At 48.8% G+C, this 19777-nt stretch overlaps 1 protein-coding gene across 1 annotated transcript; it reads left to right on the top strand.

Moving 5' to 3' along the window:
• Positions 1 to 9306: 9306 nt before the first annotated feature.
• Positions 9307 to 18949, top strand: LOC135921829 (glycine-rich protein-like). The gene is made up of 4 exons (XM_065456175.1): positions 9307 to 9558; positions 14994 to 15033; positions 16970 to 17155; positions 18748 to 18949. The coding sequence occupies exons 1-4, from the start codon at positions 9523 to 9525 to the stop codon at positions 18795 to 18797; spliced, it is 312 nt and encodes a 103-aa protein (XP_065312247.1). The 5' UTR covers positions 9307 to 9522; the 3' UTR covers positions 18798 to 18949.
• The last annotated feature ends 828 nt before the right edge of the window (positions 18950 to 19777 follow it).

Raw genomic sequence — 19777 nt, 5'->3', positions numbered from 1 at the left:
GCAAGCAGAGAGTGTCTATGTTGGCGGTGACGCTCGTCTCCTGAAATCATGGGTTCGCGGTGCTGAAATATTTCTATCTCGTCACACGCTCTCCGACCCGTGGCAGGAGAGGTGGAAGCCGCACCCACCGACTATTCGGCCATATTACAACACTACAGGCTCGAGCGTCGGTTGCACTCTCCACCGCACGCAGAACTCAGCAGAGAAGAAAGCACGATTCTTAGAGGCCTGCCAAATAACACGCACACTCAAGGAACGATAATGCACCGCCTCTACCCGACGCTCCACGGCTACCTCTGCCCACTCTGCAACGTACCCTGGCACACTTGCTCCTGGAATGCCCGTCGCAGGAAGGCAGCGAAAAGCAACCAGAAGCGGATGCGAAACAAGCACAACAAGCAAACGAAGACCACCTATTCGAAACCTGGTAGGCCAAGCTCGCCTTCGGGGACCTGGAAGACCAACCACAACTCGTCGCCAGGGCCAGGAGGGCAGTTGAAGCCAGAGGCAGAGGGTTCCTGGACTAAGCAGCCTTCCCACCTTAGGGTGATCCCGGGCCTCGCTCGGGACACTGTTTCGAATAATAAGCCTTTCTTACTCTCTCCCTCTCTCTCTCTCTCGACTAATAATGAACCAACTTGAAAACTTATTGTGGCAGAACAACGCTTAAAGGGCACGTAACAATTTCCAGCGTATGACCAACATTTTTTTTATGTGGCATGATGAGGTGCCGTTTAAAGGTAAGAATCTAGAAAGTACCATTTCACTCCCGCACAAAACCACCGATGTGTCACTCGTACCCATTTATCACTTTTTTTCTTCTTGATGTTTTATTGCGACTTTTCCGTAGCACTTTGCACTTGTTTAATCTCTCCTTAAGCTTATTTAAAAAAAAAGAAGAGGATGGAATTAGGGAACGCCGCAATAGCTGGGCCTCGTTACTCGAACAAAAAAAAAAAAAGCTTTCGCGTTACAACAGGCAATTTCAGAATGGATTACGTATGAACTAGCGGGGCGCCACTGCAGATAAGCATTCGCCATTGGTCGAAGAGAAAAAGCTGTAAATAACCACGTGCGGTGTTTTTTTTTAGGTGTTCAGTTTCATGAAAACCTTCGTTGGTCTTGTCATGTTCACTATATTAAGCGCAATATTGCACATTGTATTGGTATGCTTAATAAGTTTCGCTTACTGTTGCCTCGTTATAAACGACGTCAACTGTAGTTTAATACTGTCCATTCGCGACTGCATTACTGCCTGCTTGTTTTGGGCACCACTACTAGGTCTAACATGGAAAGCTTCCATCGATTACAGAAAAAAAGTGTGCGCCAAGGGACCGGACTGCGCTGTTCGCCGGCTAAATCGGAGCTTCTGCTCTACAAGCCCATTCAGCGGGGTCGCCCTCCCTAACACCAATCTCATCACCGACCGTGTGACGCCATCACCCTACGCCTTCAAGATGGCAGTCCTATCCCACACGTCACTAATATCCGGGTCCTCGGTCTCACCATCTCTACCAACGGCTCCAACGCCTTGGCTCTCAACAAGATCTGTGTCCAATCTCAAAACACCCTACGACTTCTTAAACGTATCTCTAACCGACGAGGGGAACTCAAAGAAGAAAGCCTTCTCCACCTCGTCCAATCTTTTGTCATATGCCACATTACCTACGTTGCTGCGAACCTCAACTGGTACCGGGCTGAGCAAAACAAGCTCGACACCCTCATACGAGGGGTCTACAAGCAAGCACTTGGCCTCCCACATTGCACCAGCACTGAACTCTTCAACCAACGGGGAGTTCACAACAACCTTTCCGAACTCATTGAAGCCCAACAATACTCTCAGCTTGAACGGCTCACTCTTACTGAAACGGGACGCTTTATTCTATCCACGCTTGGCTTCACCTACCATCAGCAACAGGGCCCCAAACAACCGATCCCGACCGACATCCGTAGCTGGATCTACATATACCTTATCCCTAGAAACATGCACCCTGAATATAACAGGGCCCCGTGCCAAGCTCGGGCCCTGTATCATAAAAGCCCTTGCTCATGTACCTGGCGTCACATTTGTTGATGCAGCCCAATATTTCTATGGCACTCGATTTGTGACCGTCACCACACGCGATGGAGTCCTACACCACACCTCCAGCGTCATTACCCCCACTGCCGAGACGGCTGAAGAAGTGGCCATCGCCCTTGGCACTCTAGATCCCACCTGTCACACCATCGTGTGACTCTCGCTCAGCCGTCGCTAACTTCAGCAAAGGCCGTATTTCTGCCCAAGCTCTTCGCATCCTCTGCCAGGCACCACACTCTAAAGACAGCATAATCTCTGTAACATGGATCCCGGCCCATGCTGGCCCTGTCCACCCACACTTTCCCAATCTCAATGAGGTCAACCACTCCATTGCGAGAGGCCTATAGTCAACCGTGCCGGAGTCACTGGAGACGAGTTGGACACCACGGACAGTCTGACCACTTATAACACTCTCGTTAAGGCCTTTTACCTCAGTCGCCGAACCTTCCCCCCGCCTCACCCCAAGTTCAACCAGGCGCAGGCTACCACCCTGCGTCTGCCACAAACAAACACGTACCCTTCACCCGCCCGCCTCCACCTTATATTTCCAGACGTCTACACTACCCCCAACTGCTGGTGCTGTGGCATTCACCCGGCTACGCTTCTGCATATGCTGAGGGAGTGCCCAGCACAGTACACACAGACTAACACCACGACTCTCTCGTCGAGGTTGCATGAGGCTCTGCGGAGCTCCGCCCTCGACGACCAAACCTGGGCGACCCAGCACGCCCGCGAGGCGGCGGCGAGGCAAGCCCTCGACGTCCCTTCGTGGGAGGCTTAGGCCCGGCCATCATAAAGTGCTGGTTGTCCAATAAAAGTTTATTCCTCCTCCTCCTCATTGAAAACCTACCACAACGTGAATCAACATCTATATGTTTTACGCAGAATCGCATCCTGGACATTGAATCACTATATAAACTGCGATTATCAGCGCTTGCATTTTCAGATTTCGAAATTGATACACAACTGTTCTCTTTGAGGTATAGCAAACATGAATCCCATTACGAATTTAGGAGAACCAATTTCATCAAATTTACATCTAGGACGAATTACGGAACGCAGCTATCAAGTTGGCAAATTCCTAATCTGTTAAACCTTTATCCTGCTCTGATTGATATCATGAAAACTTGTTTCTCTTTGCCTGCTTTCCGAAACCAGGCAAAGAGATTTTTCTTGAATCGGGTATTAACAAGTCAGAATATTTTTCCTTTTTTTTTGCCAAGTGAACATGTTTGTCATGGGAACATGTTTTTTATTGTCGTATAGGAGATCCAGTTAGGATTCCTTGCTTTGTTTTTTTTTTCGGTCACGTGAGCATGTTTGCAGTTATTGTACATATTTATTTAGATCGATTTGAATGTACAGTGTATGTATATTGCTGTATGTGAATTGTTCTAGTCTTCCTGTAAAAATTTGCTCGTACTTCGCAACTCACCATGTCGAAACTGCGCCTGCGTGAATTCAGGGTGTCTAGGGCCTAGTCAGGTGACCACGTGTGTCACCTTTAGCCCTCTTCACCCGGACAACTGTATATTGTCTAAATTTCAATAAAGTCAAAGTCAACACGGGTCTGTAGTGCCACCCTCCCTCCCCCTTTCCCTTCCCTTTAGCTACGACCCTGCCTTTGGGGTTCGTGTGCCTCAGTGCCCGGTACACAAGTGTTTTCCCCATTCCACCTCCATCGCAATGCCGCCGCCCGGGCCTGGAGCCCAACCTGCGACCTCACTTTGAGAAACATAATTAAACAAGAAGAGCACCGATGTTCAGGCGATGCTGTGGAATATACGTACACGAAGGGTGGTTAAAAAATTGTCTCTCAGAATGGAATCGACTCCCTGTCTTCTCTAAGACTGGGTTTACCTTACGCTCAAAGAAACGTACAGCACCCCCCCCCCTCTCTCTCTCTTGCTCTTGGAATCGCCGTAGAGTACACGCACTACTAACTCATTCTGGACGAAAGAGGCAATTATTGCATTCAAACATCGTTAATAAACACACGGTCCCCTAGGTGCCACGCCTGTGCAACGTTTGAGCGAGAACGATTCAGTGGTTGAATCTGAATAGCCTTTTACCCCTGTCTCCCATATGGAAGCAACGTTGGGCACGAAACGCCCTTTTGGGCCGCCTTTGAATAGGCGGGCGCCCCATATATATGCGGTGCGAAGAAATTCGCCTTCTTTCAGAGACGGCCGCTTGCCGCAGTCTTTGCGGCGGATAAGTGTGCCACCGGCAGAACAGCCGAACACATTGAAGAGCGGTCGTCTAAAGCTCGCGTCGGCAACACCTCTTGTGCGAGAGGCGCTCTTTGCCGCAGTAGCTCGAGCTGCCGAACTTGCGACGGCGAACGCTAAGGCGCAGTGACGACCCAGCTCCAGTCGCGTGCAGGTTGTTAAGCTCGGAAAGCGGGCAGGGACTACCTGCCCCCCTCCCCCTTACCCCCCCTCCCCTCGCCCCCGGCTCCCGACACACGCAATGGGCTCGAGCTACCTTTTGAACGAGGAACACTCAAAGCGCTTTGTTGACCGAGACGCGTACGCTTTTACGAGAACGGGGAGGCCTGTGACATCTGCACCTCTCCTTTCGGAAAAAAAGAGAAGAAAGAAAGAAAGAAGGAAAGAAGAAAAGAAGGAAAGAAAAGACGCGGTGACGTACTTTAGTGCCCCCCCCCCTCGCCCCTCGCCCCCCCCCCCCCCCCCCGCCTTGGGCGGCTTACAAAGAAGCCACGGTGGACCCTCGGTCTCAACACGGTGCCCTTTGGCGAACTCGGAAGGACAGTACTCGGCCTTCGCCCCAAACCGCGGTCGTTAATTTCTTTATCCCCCTCAAAAAAAAAAAAAAAAACGCGGGTGCAGAACATGGGTGTAGAACACGAGTGTTCGCTTGTCGGCGACGCGACTCACAAGGCTGGGCCATGGCGTTTTACGGCCTCAAAATCTCGACGTTTTTTTCCACGTCCCTTAAGTCTTGCGGCGAGCGACGAACCGCCGTAGTCGAAACGTTTCCACGAACGGGACTCACTGGAACGGGACTTGCTTTTCGGCGTTAGGAGAGCTCGGTTGCGGCTGTTTGGCGTTTCAGGAGCACTTGAGGACGAGCTTCGCCTCACGACATATCGGCCCGGCGCTTGCTAAAAGTCGCGGTGGGGAAAAAGAGTGGGAGGGGTATCCTCACTCGCTGGGTACTCGCTTGCACAGTGCGCCTGTCCGATGAAACGGGCAGCCCATTTTCCCTCGGGTCCTCTTGAGCTGCGTTAGGCTGTAAAATAGTAGGCTGAGAAGAACTACGGGGGACGGCGTCACAAAGGAGTGTTTTCCGTGACAAAAACGCACCGGCTGTTGCTCGGTGCCGAGCACAGCCAGCGCTTCCCGGGATTCCGCGTGAGCACTTTGTCTTACAAGTTTATTTATAACTTTAACGCAGGGCGCTTGAGTGAATTGTTTTACCCAGGAAAGTTGAATTTCGTGTCAGAGCCGACTTTTCAGGGGTAGTGCTCGCTTGCAATTCGCCCTTCGTGTTCATCTTAAAAATATATATATAGAAATGATTTAAGTAAATGTTCAACGTTCTTGAGAAAAAAAAGGAGGGTTCCATACCCTGACTGCACGTCCCGTGTGCTTAAACAGAGGAAACCATGCACGGTCAAAAATTAAGTTTGCCCTTGACGTCATTGTCCCGTAACTGCATGTGTTCGAACATATTTGGACAAGTTCCTTTTTTTTTCAGATGACAGTAAACGCAAGATATTGTTCAGAGGAACTATCTTGCCTTTTTCAACTCTCTACCTCATCTCTGAGCTCGCCTGGCGACAGCAGGCTTTCGAACAAACTGATCAAGCGAGCATGCATACAATAATCACACATTATACACGCGACCCTCGTTTGTCCTTTGTTTAAATAGCCGGCCAACTTACATTCCAACACAGAACGGTCGCGCTTGCTGTGCGAATGCCAGTACCGATGTTTACCGCGATGATTTTTGCGGTGTGTGACGGAACGCTTCCGTCGCGTACGTCACGACGTGGTTATGCTGACGTCACTGATATAGTGACACGCCTGTGGCGTCGCCTCTGTGGAGCGAGGATGTTTTCTTGCTTACAGGTTAATACCAACGCAGTGTGTCGAGCAAGAACACTTGACGAAGGCAGTTACGTCTATGGTATGTCCTTCCACTTTCGTCGCGTTTGCCGATTATGTGCGCATGAGTACGTCATCGTGGAACAATGTCAGTAGCGTTTAAGCCAATACAACTTCAGCATTGCTTGTGCTTCAGAGAAAATCCTGACTGGCACGACACTTTAGATAGAAGCATATGGACGAAACATTCTGTGCACAGGCCTTAACGTCGAAATTTTGTGTGTATCGGGGCTCAAGTAGCAATGAAGCGGTTCTCGTAAAAGTGAGCGAACACGTACGCCCGCGCCCGGTAAGACACTTGTGTGGGCAGCGTAGACTCTTCAAGACAGTGTTACGTATGTCTAGCCGTCGAATACGTAACAGCTGGTGGCAGCGGTGGGATAGACGGAACCAAAAAGACGGTCAAGGTCAAGGTGCGTTTCTTCGAGAAAACCTCGAAGAAACGCACCATAAATGATGGAGGGGACCATCCACTGCAGGGCGGAGGAGCTACCTATGATCGTATGCTCTGCTGCATGAAGTTTACTCTCTCTCTCTTTCTAAGCATGAGGTTCTAAGCGTGCAAGGCCAGCGTACAGTGATCCCCGAGAAAGAGCGGGTGCCCCGATTGACGAGCAGGCGCGGCCTTGTCTTGAGCATGCGCAGATGACTTTTGTGCCTCCCTTATTTTACGCCATAGTCGGCGTTTGTGTTGTCCTTTACGTTCCTACGCGTGTTCGTGTAAGGGCGGCTAACTTTTTACACCATATGTCTTTCCTGCACGAAAACACTGAAGGGCATCGACTCGGTATCCCAATTTCAAGTGATTGAGAGAGGCAAAGTCCCTGTGCGTTTATCAGTGCATCTGTCCTATCCAACTAAGTAGGGGAGAGGACGAAGCTCCATCCTGTTTGTCGCAAGGGGATCCCCTCCATTTCTATTCAAAAAAGGACGTAGCCACGTGATGTCATTCCCGCAAGGAGGCCAACACCGTCAGCTGGGGTGTTAACCGGGCGCTCTGCTAGCGCTTGTGAGGCCGCTGAATGGGAACAAAACTGCAAGCCATCACAAATGCGGAACCACACCTGCAAACGTGGGCGGCATCCCGCTTGAATAGGAATGCATACTCACTCTATGCCACCATACTATGCTCCATTTGCATTTGCTGTGAGCTTTTCAAGTTCAAAAAGGAATTCAAGTTGAATTCACTACGGTACACATTGGCTGACCAAATTTATTTATTTATTTATTTATTTATTTCCCGTAGTTTGAAGGCACAAAAGCGTTACAGAAAGGAGTGGATCGAAAATAACAGTAATGCAGTAAAAATGCAAACAAAAAGTATTAGCAAAAGATATTGACAAAAGGCATTCTGAACAGCGGTATTGAAGTTGGTAGAGTCGGTGATGAGTGCGATTGATACAGGAATGCGATTCCAGTCCGTGCTTGTCATAGGTATGAATGAGTCACTGTACCGGTTTGTACGGCACAATCGCACCACGACTTTAAGACTGTGGTGAGTGCGGGCCGAAATATAAGACGGAGGGGCAAGAAGGATTTCTTTTAAAGGGGGGTTCACATGAAAAACTTTGTGAAAAAGGGAGAGACGGGAACATTTGCAGCGTGACGAAAGATCAGGTAGGTTAAGAGTTCGTTTCATTGAAGAGATACTTGCATAGCGAGAATAAGTTGAGAATGGTACCTTAGGCTCAAGAGAAGGGAGCATACCACTGTTCCCAATACGAAAGAACGTCGCTGCTAGAGGTAGATGAATATAATCGGTTTTAGAGCTTTCCGAACAGGAAGCGCGTTAGTTATGCAGTTCAAACATGCAAATTTATTGGGTTTAGGATTGGATTTAGCCTTCATCCTAATACAGCTGGCGTTGTTCTATAGGCGTGGAACAGAACCTTTGCTGGCTCCCCTCTGTGCTCGAGCCCTGTGCTTTACTGGGAACGTACGCACTCGGAGTGCGGTATAAGGCTGTCAGAAAGTTCGGGAGGGGATCCTGGCTACCCGTCATCACCTGGGCAAGAGGGTGCTAACTCTACCCACTCCGCGCGGATCTTGTCGTGCCCGGTCAAAAGCAGCCGCGCTGACAGCTCGAAAAAGAGCAGCCGAGGCCAAAAGGTCGCGCGCGCGTGCGTGATTCTTCCGCTCCCACGAAAAGGAAGACGGGAAACCGAATCGTCGCCCGATGAACGAACGTGGCACGTCATTAGTGCCTGCCGGGTTTCACACCTCGAGGAGGAGGGTCCTGCAGTGGCATGTGCCTCGAGTCTGTTGACGTGCCCGCCATAGAAAGGGGCCTGGCTGACGCCGGCTACGGATTCATCGAGATAACGCAGCCTGCGAACGTGAAAGCGGGCCCCACAAGGAAGACGCGCAACCGAAAAAGAAAGAAAGCTAAAGAGAGAATGAAGAGAGTGTCGAAAAAAAAAAAGAGGGAGTCCGATAAAAGACTCTGCATCTCCAACCAAGCGGGCCTTCTTCAAAGGGCACCTACCGGATTGCCGTTTCAGGCTAAGAGAGCTCAGTGTTTGAGCGTCTCCGTTCCGGAAGGTCTTGCCAGATCGCGCCCTGCTCGCATATTCAAGTTTACCCTTCCCGAAGAGCAAATAAACAAAGAAAAAAAAAACCGGCAAACTGACAAGACGCGCTTGGCTCGCGCATACGCATTCACGCGTAGGCCACGTGACTCGAATCTGGAGTGCGGACAGGCTCGAGGCGTAAGACGCCGCAAAGAAAGGGGGAGCGAGAGTGGCAGTGTCTTTCTTACACCGGGGGCCTCTTACACTCATCGACCGTCACGTCTGCCCCTTTGACCGTCCGCATTTACGAGTGGTGCGCATTCGAGGCCCTCGTGGTTCTTTTCACGGCCGGCGCCGGAACTGTCTCTGCAAAAGAAGGGCGATCTCTCTCTGGCAGCTTGCGCGAGGCTGCCGCTAGCAGGGTGAAAGGAGCCAAGATGGAGGGACGGATTCAAATGAGCGAAGGAGAGAGCGCGAGCGCGCGAAGCGAATGCGGGAAAGAGGTGGGAAGGTTGCACAGAGAGCGGGTTGAATGCTATAGGAGGTTCCCCGGCGAGGCCCTTTTCTCGAGAACTAACGACGGGTCGTGGTCCGCGGCGCGGTTCTGAGATGCGGCCGAGGGCGGGTTTCTTTTAAGGCTGCACGAAACGTCGGCCCACTCCCGAGTCGCAAAAGCCCCGTGCACCCAAGCGGAGAGGGTTCCACAGTGTCGTGGACCGCGGCCCAGTAGGTGCCGAGTCTGTAAGCGGAGGAGGATCACTTGGAAGTCGAGCTCCGGGGTTACACGAAGCAACCGTCCAGGATGACAAGGATCTGCAGGACTGTCGCCTCGCTTCTGGTGCGTGACGAAGGGAGACGGGGACGTTGGGAGCAATCGATGCTGTGGCACGCCGCGACGTGGCGGTGCCGCATTACCGGGCGTAGAGAGAGAGAGAGAGGCTCCAAAAGGACTTCTTCTTGGGCGAGTTGGTGCTTAGATTTCCTAGGTATACTTTGTGGCGCAAAATACATTTCTTGAAAAGGGACAGAAGAAAGGGAGACGGTGAAGCGCTTGACTGTCTGGCGCTTCGCTGTCTCCCTTTCTTCTGTCCCTTTTCAAGAAATGTATTTTGCGCCACGAAGTATACCTAGAGAGAGAGGCTCGCTGGTTATATGCAGTTTTGGACGCAGAGCACACACGGTCGTCGGTTCGATTGTTTACCGCGCGTCCCAGCTTTCGGCGATGGTGAAATGCAATGGTGTCCGCGTGTTAAGCGCTTGATGGTTTAAGCACGGAGAGAGGAGTTCGAAATTATTCGACAGGTCTCGTTTTACGGCGTCTACAATCTTCTAATGGCGCAGCTCTGCAAAGGACACAAGTTTTAGCTCGGCCGATTCGGTGGATGGTGTTTTACTATGCCAGTTGAGCGTAAAAAAGAGTGCTCTTGCACCGTTGTAAGTTCACAGACGTGTCTCCTGGAATGCAATACGGGCACTCGTATCCATATACACCATAGTTATACCATACTATATGTACGCTGTATACTATTTTGCGTGTTGTAACTGTAGCACACTGTACCCAAATCTCTATCCCGTAGCCCACTTGCCAGTGGAGAAATTTTTAGTTAAATAGAGGGCGCCACATGAGGACAGGCGTGAAGGGAGAAGACACTAGCTAATGACTTAGTGCGCCTTGACATGAATCGTGCTTAATTTTAGCTTCGGAGGGACGTGAGCAAGGTGGATCAGCCGATCTCAGTTAATGTGCGTGTTCAGTTGAACGGCGGTCGGTTCTAGCGTCAATAATTGAATTACTAAAACCAGTGCTGCGCGAAGAATTCACCGTTCAACTGTCTCTGATTGACTTTGGTTCACTTTCGTGTTTTTCTCTTGCAACATAAAGTTTGCGCACACAGAGTGTAATCGTAGCTCTAGGCTAGTTTGGGTCCAGAAAACGTCAATGTTGCAGTTACTACATAAAATATTGCTGTGAGTAACCGTACGGGCAAACAATAAATATCTGGACAGTAATTTCGAAATTCGTGATCCGGATTTCGGCTCTTGCGAGTTTGATGCAAGCTGATCGTACCGCGACCAATTCAACGCGTTAGGCTAGTGCTGCTACTCCTCATACGAGTTGAGAAGCAAGGGAACGTGGGCCTACATAACCACTAGTGCCGCCTACTTATGTGAAAATTCTCGTGTAATTTTCTTTTGTCTTTACTGTTTCGGTGAAATATTCCAATTGATTACGAATGGTCCACGGCAATGATTTAGGAATTGCACTATGCTCTTCTGTCAAAGTGGACTGTTTACTAGACTTTATGTTAAAATTATGACGTCGAGATAAAGCCGAGTAGCTAGAGGCGTATCAGTGCAAATGGCACTGTGAAAAAATTTTAAACAGAAGCTTATTGTGCAAAAAAAAAACAAACAAACAAAGAGGGGGGGGGGGCTACAGTGCGTAGAAAAGGTTTTGACGACTCCGACTATGCCAGGGCGAGAAAGATAATGGTGAGCAGTTGCGGAACATCGACCGGGAAATGCCGTCAGGGCCAGCCTAACACCTAGAAGGTCCTCAGCCCTCGCTGTGCTATGCTCTGCTTAGATTTCAAGAATTTCGGAAGAAAACTGTATTTGTATTGAAAAAAAATGTGAATTCATGCTTCAGGAAAGCAGGAACGCACTCACACTTTTGTGTAAAAGAAGGAACCACTTTCATTATGCACGTAAAGTAGGGCGGAAAGACGAGAAAAAAAAAGTGTACTCACTCTTTCTGCTCTAGGACGTAGAAAGCTTTCTTTTCAAACTCCTTCAGACGCTTTCGAAAGAATCAAGTAAAAGTAATTTCTGGGTTTCCCGAGGCCCCGCTATTTCAAAAGCGGGGTTTTTTTTTCTCGCCCTCGAAGCTGTTCCAAGAGTTTCATCGTTTCGTTGAACTGAGGTAGCGTGTGCTTCGTGGACAAGTGGGCACCGTCAGGTCACGTGGGCTTCAGTTTGCCGGTAAAGGACGTGTGTTCAGCGCATGCGCAGCTGATGCCAGCCGCAGCCACGCCTCGTTGGAAGTCGTTACTGAACAGCTTCGCCAAACTGCCAGTTCTCCTAAAGAAACATTTCGCTCTATCGAGATACTGTACATCGATCGAATTCTAGCTCTGCCAATGCGTACAAATAACACCGTGCCGATACCTTTGGCGTATTTTCTTTTCTGTTTGGGTGAGAGTTTGGGTGAGGTCATTACCCTGTACAGAGAACAACAACAGCAGCACGTACGTGAGGTCTGATTTAAGGTTTCATCGGTCAACCTGGCGTGTCGGATAGCGTGAACGTTTTGAGCAACCCTCCAACGTCAACCACTGCAGCGAGCTGGAATAATAATAACAATAGGATATAATAGAAGAAAGCTCGCGCAATTTCCCCACAAGTGGTAAAGTGTGTGCCGTACCTCTTACGATGAGGATTGTGGTTTGTGAGCCTGGATAAGGCACAGTGCTCAAAAGAAGAAAACGTAAAAAAAACATACTGGTGCTGGTTCGTCCTAATCCCTCCCCCCTCCCCCCCCCCCGACAGAGCTTTATCTTCTTATTGTACACTTAGAAAAATGGGATCTTTAAAAAAAAGAAAAAGACATTTTCCCTTGACGTAAGAATTATCAGCGAACACAGACGATGACCGAAGATTTGGACATCTGGGTTTTAAGCAGTAGATTGTAGTGATTTGAAACACGCACTACGATATGGGATATGGTGTCTATGCCTTTTTTTTTAAACTGCATATGATGTACTGACATAAGTAATCTTTTATTTCATTTATTTAGTGTATTCGTATTAGGAAATGGTAAAAAAAATTTCATTACTTTATTTTACGATATTACATGTTATACTTTTTAGTTATTCTTGTTGTAGTCCCAACTTGCGTGCAGAGGGTTCATTTGCCTAGTCAAGCCGTCCATGACGGCTTTTAGCCAGTGAACCTCTCCAGATTATTTTTTTTTTCTGGGAAATAAATTGACTTGATTTGATTTGATTTGATATGAGACATTTGTGGAAGGCCCTCGTGGGATACCAGGGCGCCGGAGAGGTTCGGGGATACCCGCGAATAAAAAAAAAAATACTTGCCGGCTTATAACTGTCTGAAAATTATGTCGTTGAATGCGATAGCGGTATTTGCGAAACAAACCGATAGACTGTCCCAGGAAAATTTAGGACCTTCTCAGCGCTTTAAATTCGTCTGGCGCCCTGCGCCTTCACGATGCACCACGTGGTCAATCACCTGCACCGAGCCATGCCTGCGTCGTTTCGCTTTCGATACGTTGTTTGTTCCTGGGGAACCTGCGGGTATTCCTCGGTCTCGCCGGGCGCACAACGTCTCCCATAGAACCCCTAGGGGGAACCATGGCGCTAGTGTCTATGGGAGCCGCAAGAGATAGATAGATAGATAGATAGATAGATAGATAGATAGATAGATAGATAGATAGATAGATAGATAGATAGATAGATAGATAGATAGATAGAGAGAGAGAGAGAGATAGAGATAGATAAATAGATAGATAGAGAGAGAGAGAGAGGGAGGGAGGGAGGGAGGGAGGGAGGGAAAGGCAGGGAGGTTAACCAGAGGCGAGTTTCCGGTTAAAAAAAATAAAACTATGGGGTTTTACGTGCCAAAACCACTTTCCGATTATGGGGCACGCCGTAGTCCACGGAGGACTGCGGAAATTTCCGACCACCTGGGGTTCTTTAACGTGCACCTAAATCTAAGTACACGGGTGTTTTCGCATTTCGCCCCCCCCATCGAAATGCGACCGCCGCGGCCGGGATTCGATCCCGCGACCTCGTGCTCGGCAGCCCAACACCAAAGCGACTGAGAAACCACGGCGGGTAGTTTCCGGTTTGCGACCCTGCATTGGAAGGGGGGATTGTAGGGGTTGTAAAGACGACGAGTGTGCTTCAATGCATAAACCAGCGGTTTCTTAAAGAAGTGACTGGAACGCCAATGGATTTCGTCGGACACTTTGAAAATTAATATCTCGGAACTGGTGCTGTTCAGAGAAATCGTTCCAAGTGGACACGCCGGGCGAACTTACCGGCTACAATCCGTATATTGAAATAATGGTCGTAATGTAATTAATTAAATGTCGATCAGCGTAATTGGACTAATTATGCAATTAATTAATTTTAATTTCGCGTAGAAGTAATGACCGGTTAAAGGAGCAATTGAGATCAAGGGTTAGTTAGAGAAAGAGAGAGAGGAATAATAATTATTACTCCCCAGGAAACTAAATCTCCCATCCGGACCTCCTGGTAGGCCCACCCCTGCTATCGGCCACAGGCGATATTTAAAAATTTGGCGCAGCTAAATAAACGCCTGGTACAAGAAAGACTCACTGCCCCGAAAGCGTCACCTTCCTAGCCACGACTCGCGGACATGCATAATCACACTAAAACCTAATGCAACTTGCGGCGTAGCACGTTCTCACAACAACCAGAAACTACACGCAGCTAAAACCAGCCTCGAGGTGACACGCGGACGGCGAGTCCGCTTTGACTTTATATTTAATTTATGTCACAAACGGTGGCGTATACGTTCAAAACACATGTACGACCCGCGTCAAAAAGTTTGCTGCAACCACGATATCGACGAAATATTCTGCTTGACTTGTGTTACGGCATTCTTATACGGGGGAGCCCGGGGCTCATAAGCAGTGAGAATGAGGGCTGCAGACTTCGCTGCGGAGTTTTCAGGACGTGACACATTACGCAGTTGGCAGTCGTCTACTGATAAACGCAGTTGTGGCCCGTGTACTTTTCCCAAATGCCGTTCACGTTTTACAAAGGTCATCTGTAAGGACATAGTCGAATCGGACTGAAGAGTGCCCAGAACTGCGTCATTTTGAAGCTAGCCGGAATCAATCAATCAATCAATCAATCAATCAATCAATCAATCAATCAATCAATCAATCAATCAATCAATCAATCAATCAATCAATCAATCAATCAATCAATCAATCAATCAATCAATCAATTTACTGTTTAATTCAGCTTTCTAGCGCATGCTCAGGAAAGCATTTGGCTTAATGTTCTGGGGCGGCTTGCACGAACATTTAATAACGAAGACAATAACGAACTTAAGAACGCGTTCTTAAATGTTCTGTAGACAACGACTAGTCCGCACAAGAACGCGTTCTTAAATTCGTTATTATTTTCGTCATTAAATGTTCGTGCAAGCCGTCCCTGGTGCTTTGGCGTGAACGGTCCACGACGTTGTTTCATTTTCTTTCCGATTTCTCTTGCACAGGTCGTCCTCAGCGCCACCTGGGCCGCCGTACTTGGAGCAGGTAATCAAGCCTTTCTCACTGTTATGATGCGAAATAACAAATTAAGTTCCTTTTTTTATTCCATGTGTCATAAAGGTTCTGTCCGGTGGACTTTGCTGCGGGGCATACATATATAGCTAGCACTTTATATGTACGCGCCAAGGGTCATTGTCTCGGTTTTATTGTCGCCACTTTACCTCTGCGATTGGTTGCACGAAGGTAGTACAGTCGACTTTCATGAATTCGACCACTGTTAGTTCGACTTTCTTTTTTCGCCTAATTCCAACGCCCGGGAATGCGCCGGCGAGAAACCGCGTATTGCCAAGGAAGAAAAACTCGTTTAATTCGAACGCGGAAACACACGCCGCTTCGTTTAATTCCATCTCCACTGGCATTCCAAGGTAGTGGTCGCTAAAAGCTTGAAAACAAGAATTCCAGCAGACGGCGGTGACGACGGACGGCAACCTGTCCTGCAGTAATGATTACGTCTTGGTTTGTGCCGTCGGCGATGTCTTATTTGAGGATTTCATCAGCGCCGATTACAGTGCTGAGATCCACTGACGATGACACGCACAGTTGATGTAATACAGCGTTCGAGTCGTCTACAGACTACTCCAAGCAATATAAAAGGTTTGAATTCGTTTATCTTTGCCGCCGTTCGTTAATTCGATCTTTCGGATATTTCGACCGAATGTTGCGGTCGACCCGAGGAGGTCGAATGAACGGGAGTCGGCCGCACTTGCGAAAGCGTATTCCTCGTTTCGCACGAAACCGCGAACAAAAAGGTCCAAAACAGGCACGATGTTTGGTGTCATGGAGGGGTATAGTTCACGATCGGTAGTCAGCCTCTAGAAACATCATACGGGCCTGTGCATATAAGCATAGTAGTGATAAGAAGAAAACCTGCCGACGAGTAAAACTCATTTCGCAGACACTCACAAGTCATGAAAAGGCAGCTTGCCGAAATGCCGGAGATTGAAGTATTGTCAGGTTTGTGGGCTTTACCAGAAAAAAGAAAGATAGGCAGAATGGGACGCAGACACGGTTCATTCCATGTTGCAGCAACCAAGCTGCTAATCAGCAACATAATGGCACCCAGAAGGTTAGAGGATGTCGATTAAGTTCTCTCTTCGGCATTGCGACAGGTGCTTACAAACACGTATGATTCCCGAGAGCGCTGGGAAATATTGGCCACATGACACAGCATGGCCATGTACACGGCGTTATCATGAACATCATACCTTGCTGGTGAAGCAGCGCACTTACACGGACACAGCGAAGACACACAAGAAACGACGACACTCGCAGCGAGTGTCGTCTTTTCTTGTGTGCCTTCGCTGTGTCCGTGTCAGTGCGCTGCTTCACCAGCAAGGTATGATGATTACTCACCAACTAGCCCAACTTTCCACTTTACTGAAGTTATCATGAACACACGTGTATAAATATGTCGCAAGAATATCTTGAACTTGCTCTGCGTTTCGGGACGTTAGACCCAACAATCTAGCGTTTTTTTTTCGATTGCTCTCTTAGTACTAATTGACGTGTGGCGAGGGAGGTAGGGCGCAACGTTGAGAATGCCCAAGAAACTTGAAATCAATATAGACAGCGCGCTGAACGATGAAACTGTAATTGAGCGGTGTCGAACTCAGACACATAATGGATGAGTGACCAGGAGGGGTATTCTGCAAGAGTCCACCTAGTGGACTGTCCATTTCAGCCGCTGCTGATTGGATGCAGCTTTAGGAAAGAGGAGACAAGTGGCCCTAGCCAATCAGCAGCGGCCGAAATAGACAGTCATCTAGGTGGACTCGACACCTTTTACGCATACCCAAGGCAGCAATTTTTCTAGCAATAGGGCTAGATATAGAAATTTCATATCCCGAATGATGCTTCGGGAGGTTCAAATCTATCACTTACGGGTACTGTACTTGCCCGTCCCTTTCCATTATGTCCCCAGCGCTGCAGTACGGCTGGGGAATGCCTTACTATGGTTACGGCCTGGGCGGCTTGTACGGCATGGGCTACGGATTGGGCTACGGCATGGGCGGCTACGGCATGGGCGGCTTAGGCATGGGCTACGGCTTGGGCTACGGCATGGGTTACGGCCTGGGCTTCGGACTTGACTACGACTACTACGGCATGGGTGAGTCCGAAAGCGATGGATCCTGCACTGCCCGTGGCGACGTCGACCAAACGCAATTGACGTTGAACACCGCGGCAAACCTTTGTCGAAGTGTTTGCTTTTATAACTTCCTGGTCTTCAGATACATACTCAGACCTAGAAGCGCAACCACAAGTTAACTTAGTTACCACTCGAAGGCCAGGAACGGCAGCTTATCGACGTCACTGATATGATATGCACGTAATCAATGCATTCTCTGTAACGTGAGCGAATAAAAAGAAAGCGACAGTCGTAATGTTAAGAGATACAGGGCATTGTTGTAAGCCAATGCAGATAGCTGATATTCCAGCTCAAATTGATCTTCCTCTGCCGAGGACCCCGAGGACACTGTTGGAAACGGTCAGGTGCAACCCATGTTCTTAGCGTTATCGACAGGTGGCGGTAGTAACCGAGCAACGACGCTGCTTTTTTTCTTTCTGGTGGTGGTTCAAAGTTTAAATATTACACAGCACCAGCAGCCAGAACAGAGAGATAGGCAAAAGGATAGGAGCGATTCACTAGACACTTTTTCGAGAACTTTAGTATTTCCCATATTTTCCCCCTGCAGTGCCCGACGTATCATAATTGTAGTAGTGGGTCGATACCTCGAAACTCTGATGTGAGATGAGGAAGCTTTACGCACGGCCTACAGTAGCATGTCCCATACTCGATACCCTCGAGAATGTTTTCAATCGTACATAGTTCGCAAAGCCAATTGCTAATAAGTTATTCACTGTACTATTTCGACCTAACTCAAATAACATTGAATCTTTTCTTTTTTTTCGTACATTCTCCATGGACAGATAAAAACTGGCGAGCGAGTTGTTCTGGAGATATCCTTGATGTGGAACTGTATTTTAGCGTTGTAGGGTTAAAGGGGTCCTGAACCAGTCCTCGGGCTTGGCGAAAAAACGCAGTCTGCGCATGGTGTACGATGCTGTGAACGTCTCAGCCAAATTTTGCATTCGTGCAGGGCGCGTGGAGCCCGCAAGCTGAGAGCGAAGTCACCTCTTTCTCAAACGCGCTCCTTTAAACAGGACCTTGCTCCACACTATTTACTGGATGCTTTATTTCGTCATATAACATACTCCCATACGCGGTTGCTGTTGGCCAATAGCTGACACCAACCAAGGAGGGCGTTTGGATCAGTGCCCTTCTTCCTACTGTTAGTTTGCGTATTTACTGACGCAGTTGCCGGAGCCCAGTTAAGCGCGGAATTGAAGAACTAAAGTTACTCATAATTTTCTCCTCCTTTTATCGTTGTAAACCTTAGCACGATCGAAACGCACACGGAGATGAAAACGAGTGCACACAGAGAGGGCGCTTGCGTTTTATTCTCTCTCTTAGTCTACTTGAATTCGACGGTAAGGTTTTCCGTGGCATGAGTTACTAACCCATCGAAATTACCATCGATGGTTATGTGAAGTGCAAAAGTGCCAGCCCTCCCCCCCCCCCCCCGAAAAAATAGAGAGAAAGAGACTACCAGTCTAAAGTGCTTCGTAGTGTTTTGTTAATGTAGCTTTGAAGGTGATTAGATTGCCCCTGGACGTCACCTTTCACGTTGCGTTTCGCAGGTGGTCTGGGCATGTACGGCATGGGCATGTACGGCTTTGGCAAGAAGTGAGCGCTGCCGAGACGACGACGTCACCGGCACGGCGAGTGACGTCACAAGCAACCATCGTGAAGGGCCCGCAAGCGAGAGAGAGAGGCCAGGGAAGGACAGCTCGCCGAGGACGACGCAGCTGGCATAAAAAAAAAGTGCGTCTCTTGCCAACACCCCGTCTCTACCGGTGTCGTTATTGCATCCCTCTGCTAGCTTCGCAACCAGATTTTTCTTCTTCTACATAGTGAGCAGAAAAATAAGATAGCAAGGTATTAAAAGAATTGGGGGGTTCAACGTCTCCGAAACTACACCTTTGGGTTGAAGGAAAAAGCCAGTCACAAAACACGAGGGACAAGAAACGAGGTTCACACCACAACGACTGCACTATCAACTGAGCTTTATTACAAACGGCGTGTCCCAGCAAGGCCAGCAGATGATGCGCAACCACAGCATCACTGATCACAGAGCATGAAAAGCTCTTTGCGTTTCGTTTTTTCCTTCAACTATGTACCAACTGGCCCGGATTTCAACCCTTCTGCACCGTGGGGTTATGTGGGAAGCAGTAACGAAGAGCTCTGGATTAATGTTGACCACTTGGGGTTCTTTAACATGAACGCAAAGCGCCGTAGACAAGTAGTTTTGCGCGCTCCTTCTATCAGAATGCGGCAACTGCCGTCGGGATTCGCACCCGCGGCCACGAGCCCAAACGCCGCAGCCACTGAGCCACCTGGGTGGATACCAGGATACTTCGGCTCGGCGTTACTGCGTGGATCCCTCGTTTGTGCTTGTTGCAGGAACGATCCGCCACGTCGAGGTGAACAACGTTCGCCAGCGACTGGCCAACGTTGTTGGCAAACGACGAGTTCTTGTTGGCGGTTAGTTCACGTTACTGCGATAATTGCCAGGAAAGAAACATGATCTCATTCACAACCAACAAAGCATCTGACGCTTGTAACTGCGAAGAACAGCCAGATAGACTGATGTTTCCGGCAAAGATTTAG

This window comes from Dermacentor albipictus, chromosome 9 (assembly GCF_038994185.2).
Source record: "Dermacentor albipictus isolate Rhodes 1998 colony chromosome 9, USDA_Dalb.pri_finalv2, whole genome shotgun sequence".
NCBI classification, from domain to species: Eukaryota; Metazoa; Arthropoda; class Arachnida; order Ixodida; family Ixodidae; genus Dermacentor; species Dermacentor albipictus.
This window is presented reverse-complemented; position numbering and strand designations above follow the sequence as displayed.

Coding starts and splice junctions, on each gene's coding strand:
- LOC135921829 (XM_065456175.1), top strand. CDS start 9,523: ATGACAAGGATCTGCAGGACTGTCGCCTCGCTTCTG. Junction 9,559..14,993: donor GGACTGTCGCCTCGCTTCTG/GTGCGTGACGAA, acceptor TCTCTTGCACAG/GTCGTCCTCAGCGCCACCTG. Junction 17,156..18,747: donor CTACGACTACTACGGCATGG/GTGAGTCCGAAA, acceptor TGCGTTTCGCAG/GTGGTCTGGGCATGTACGGC.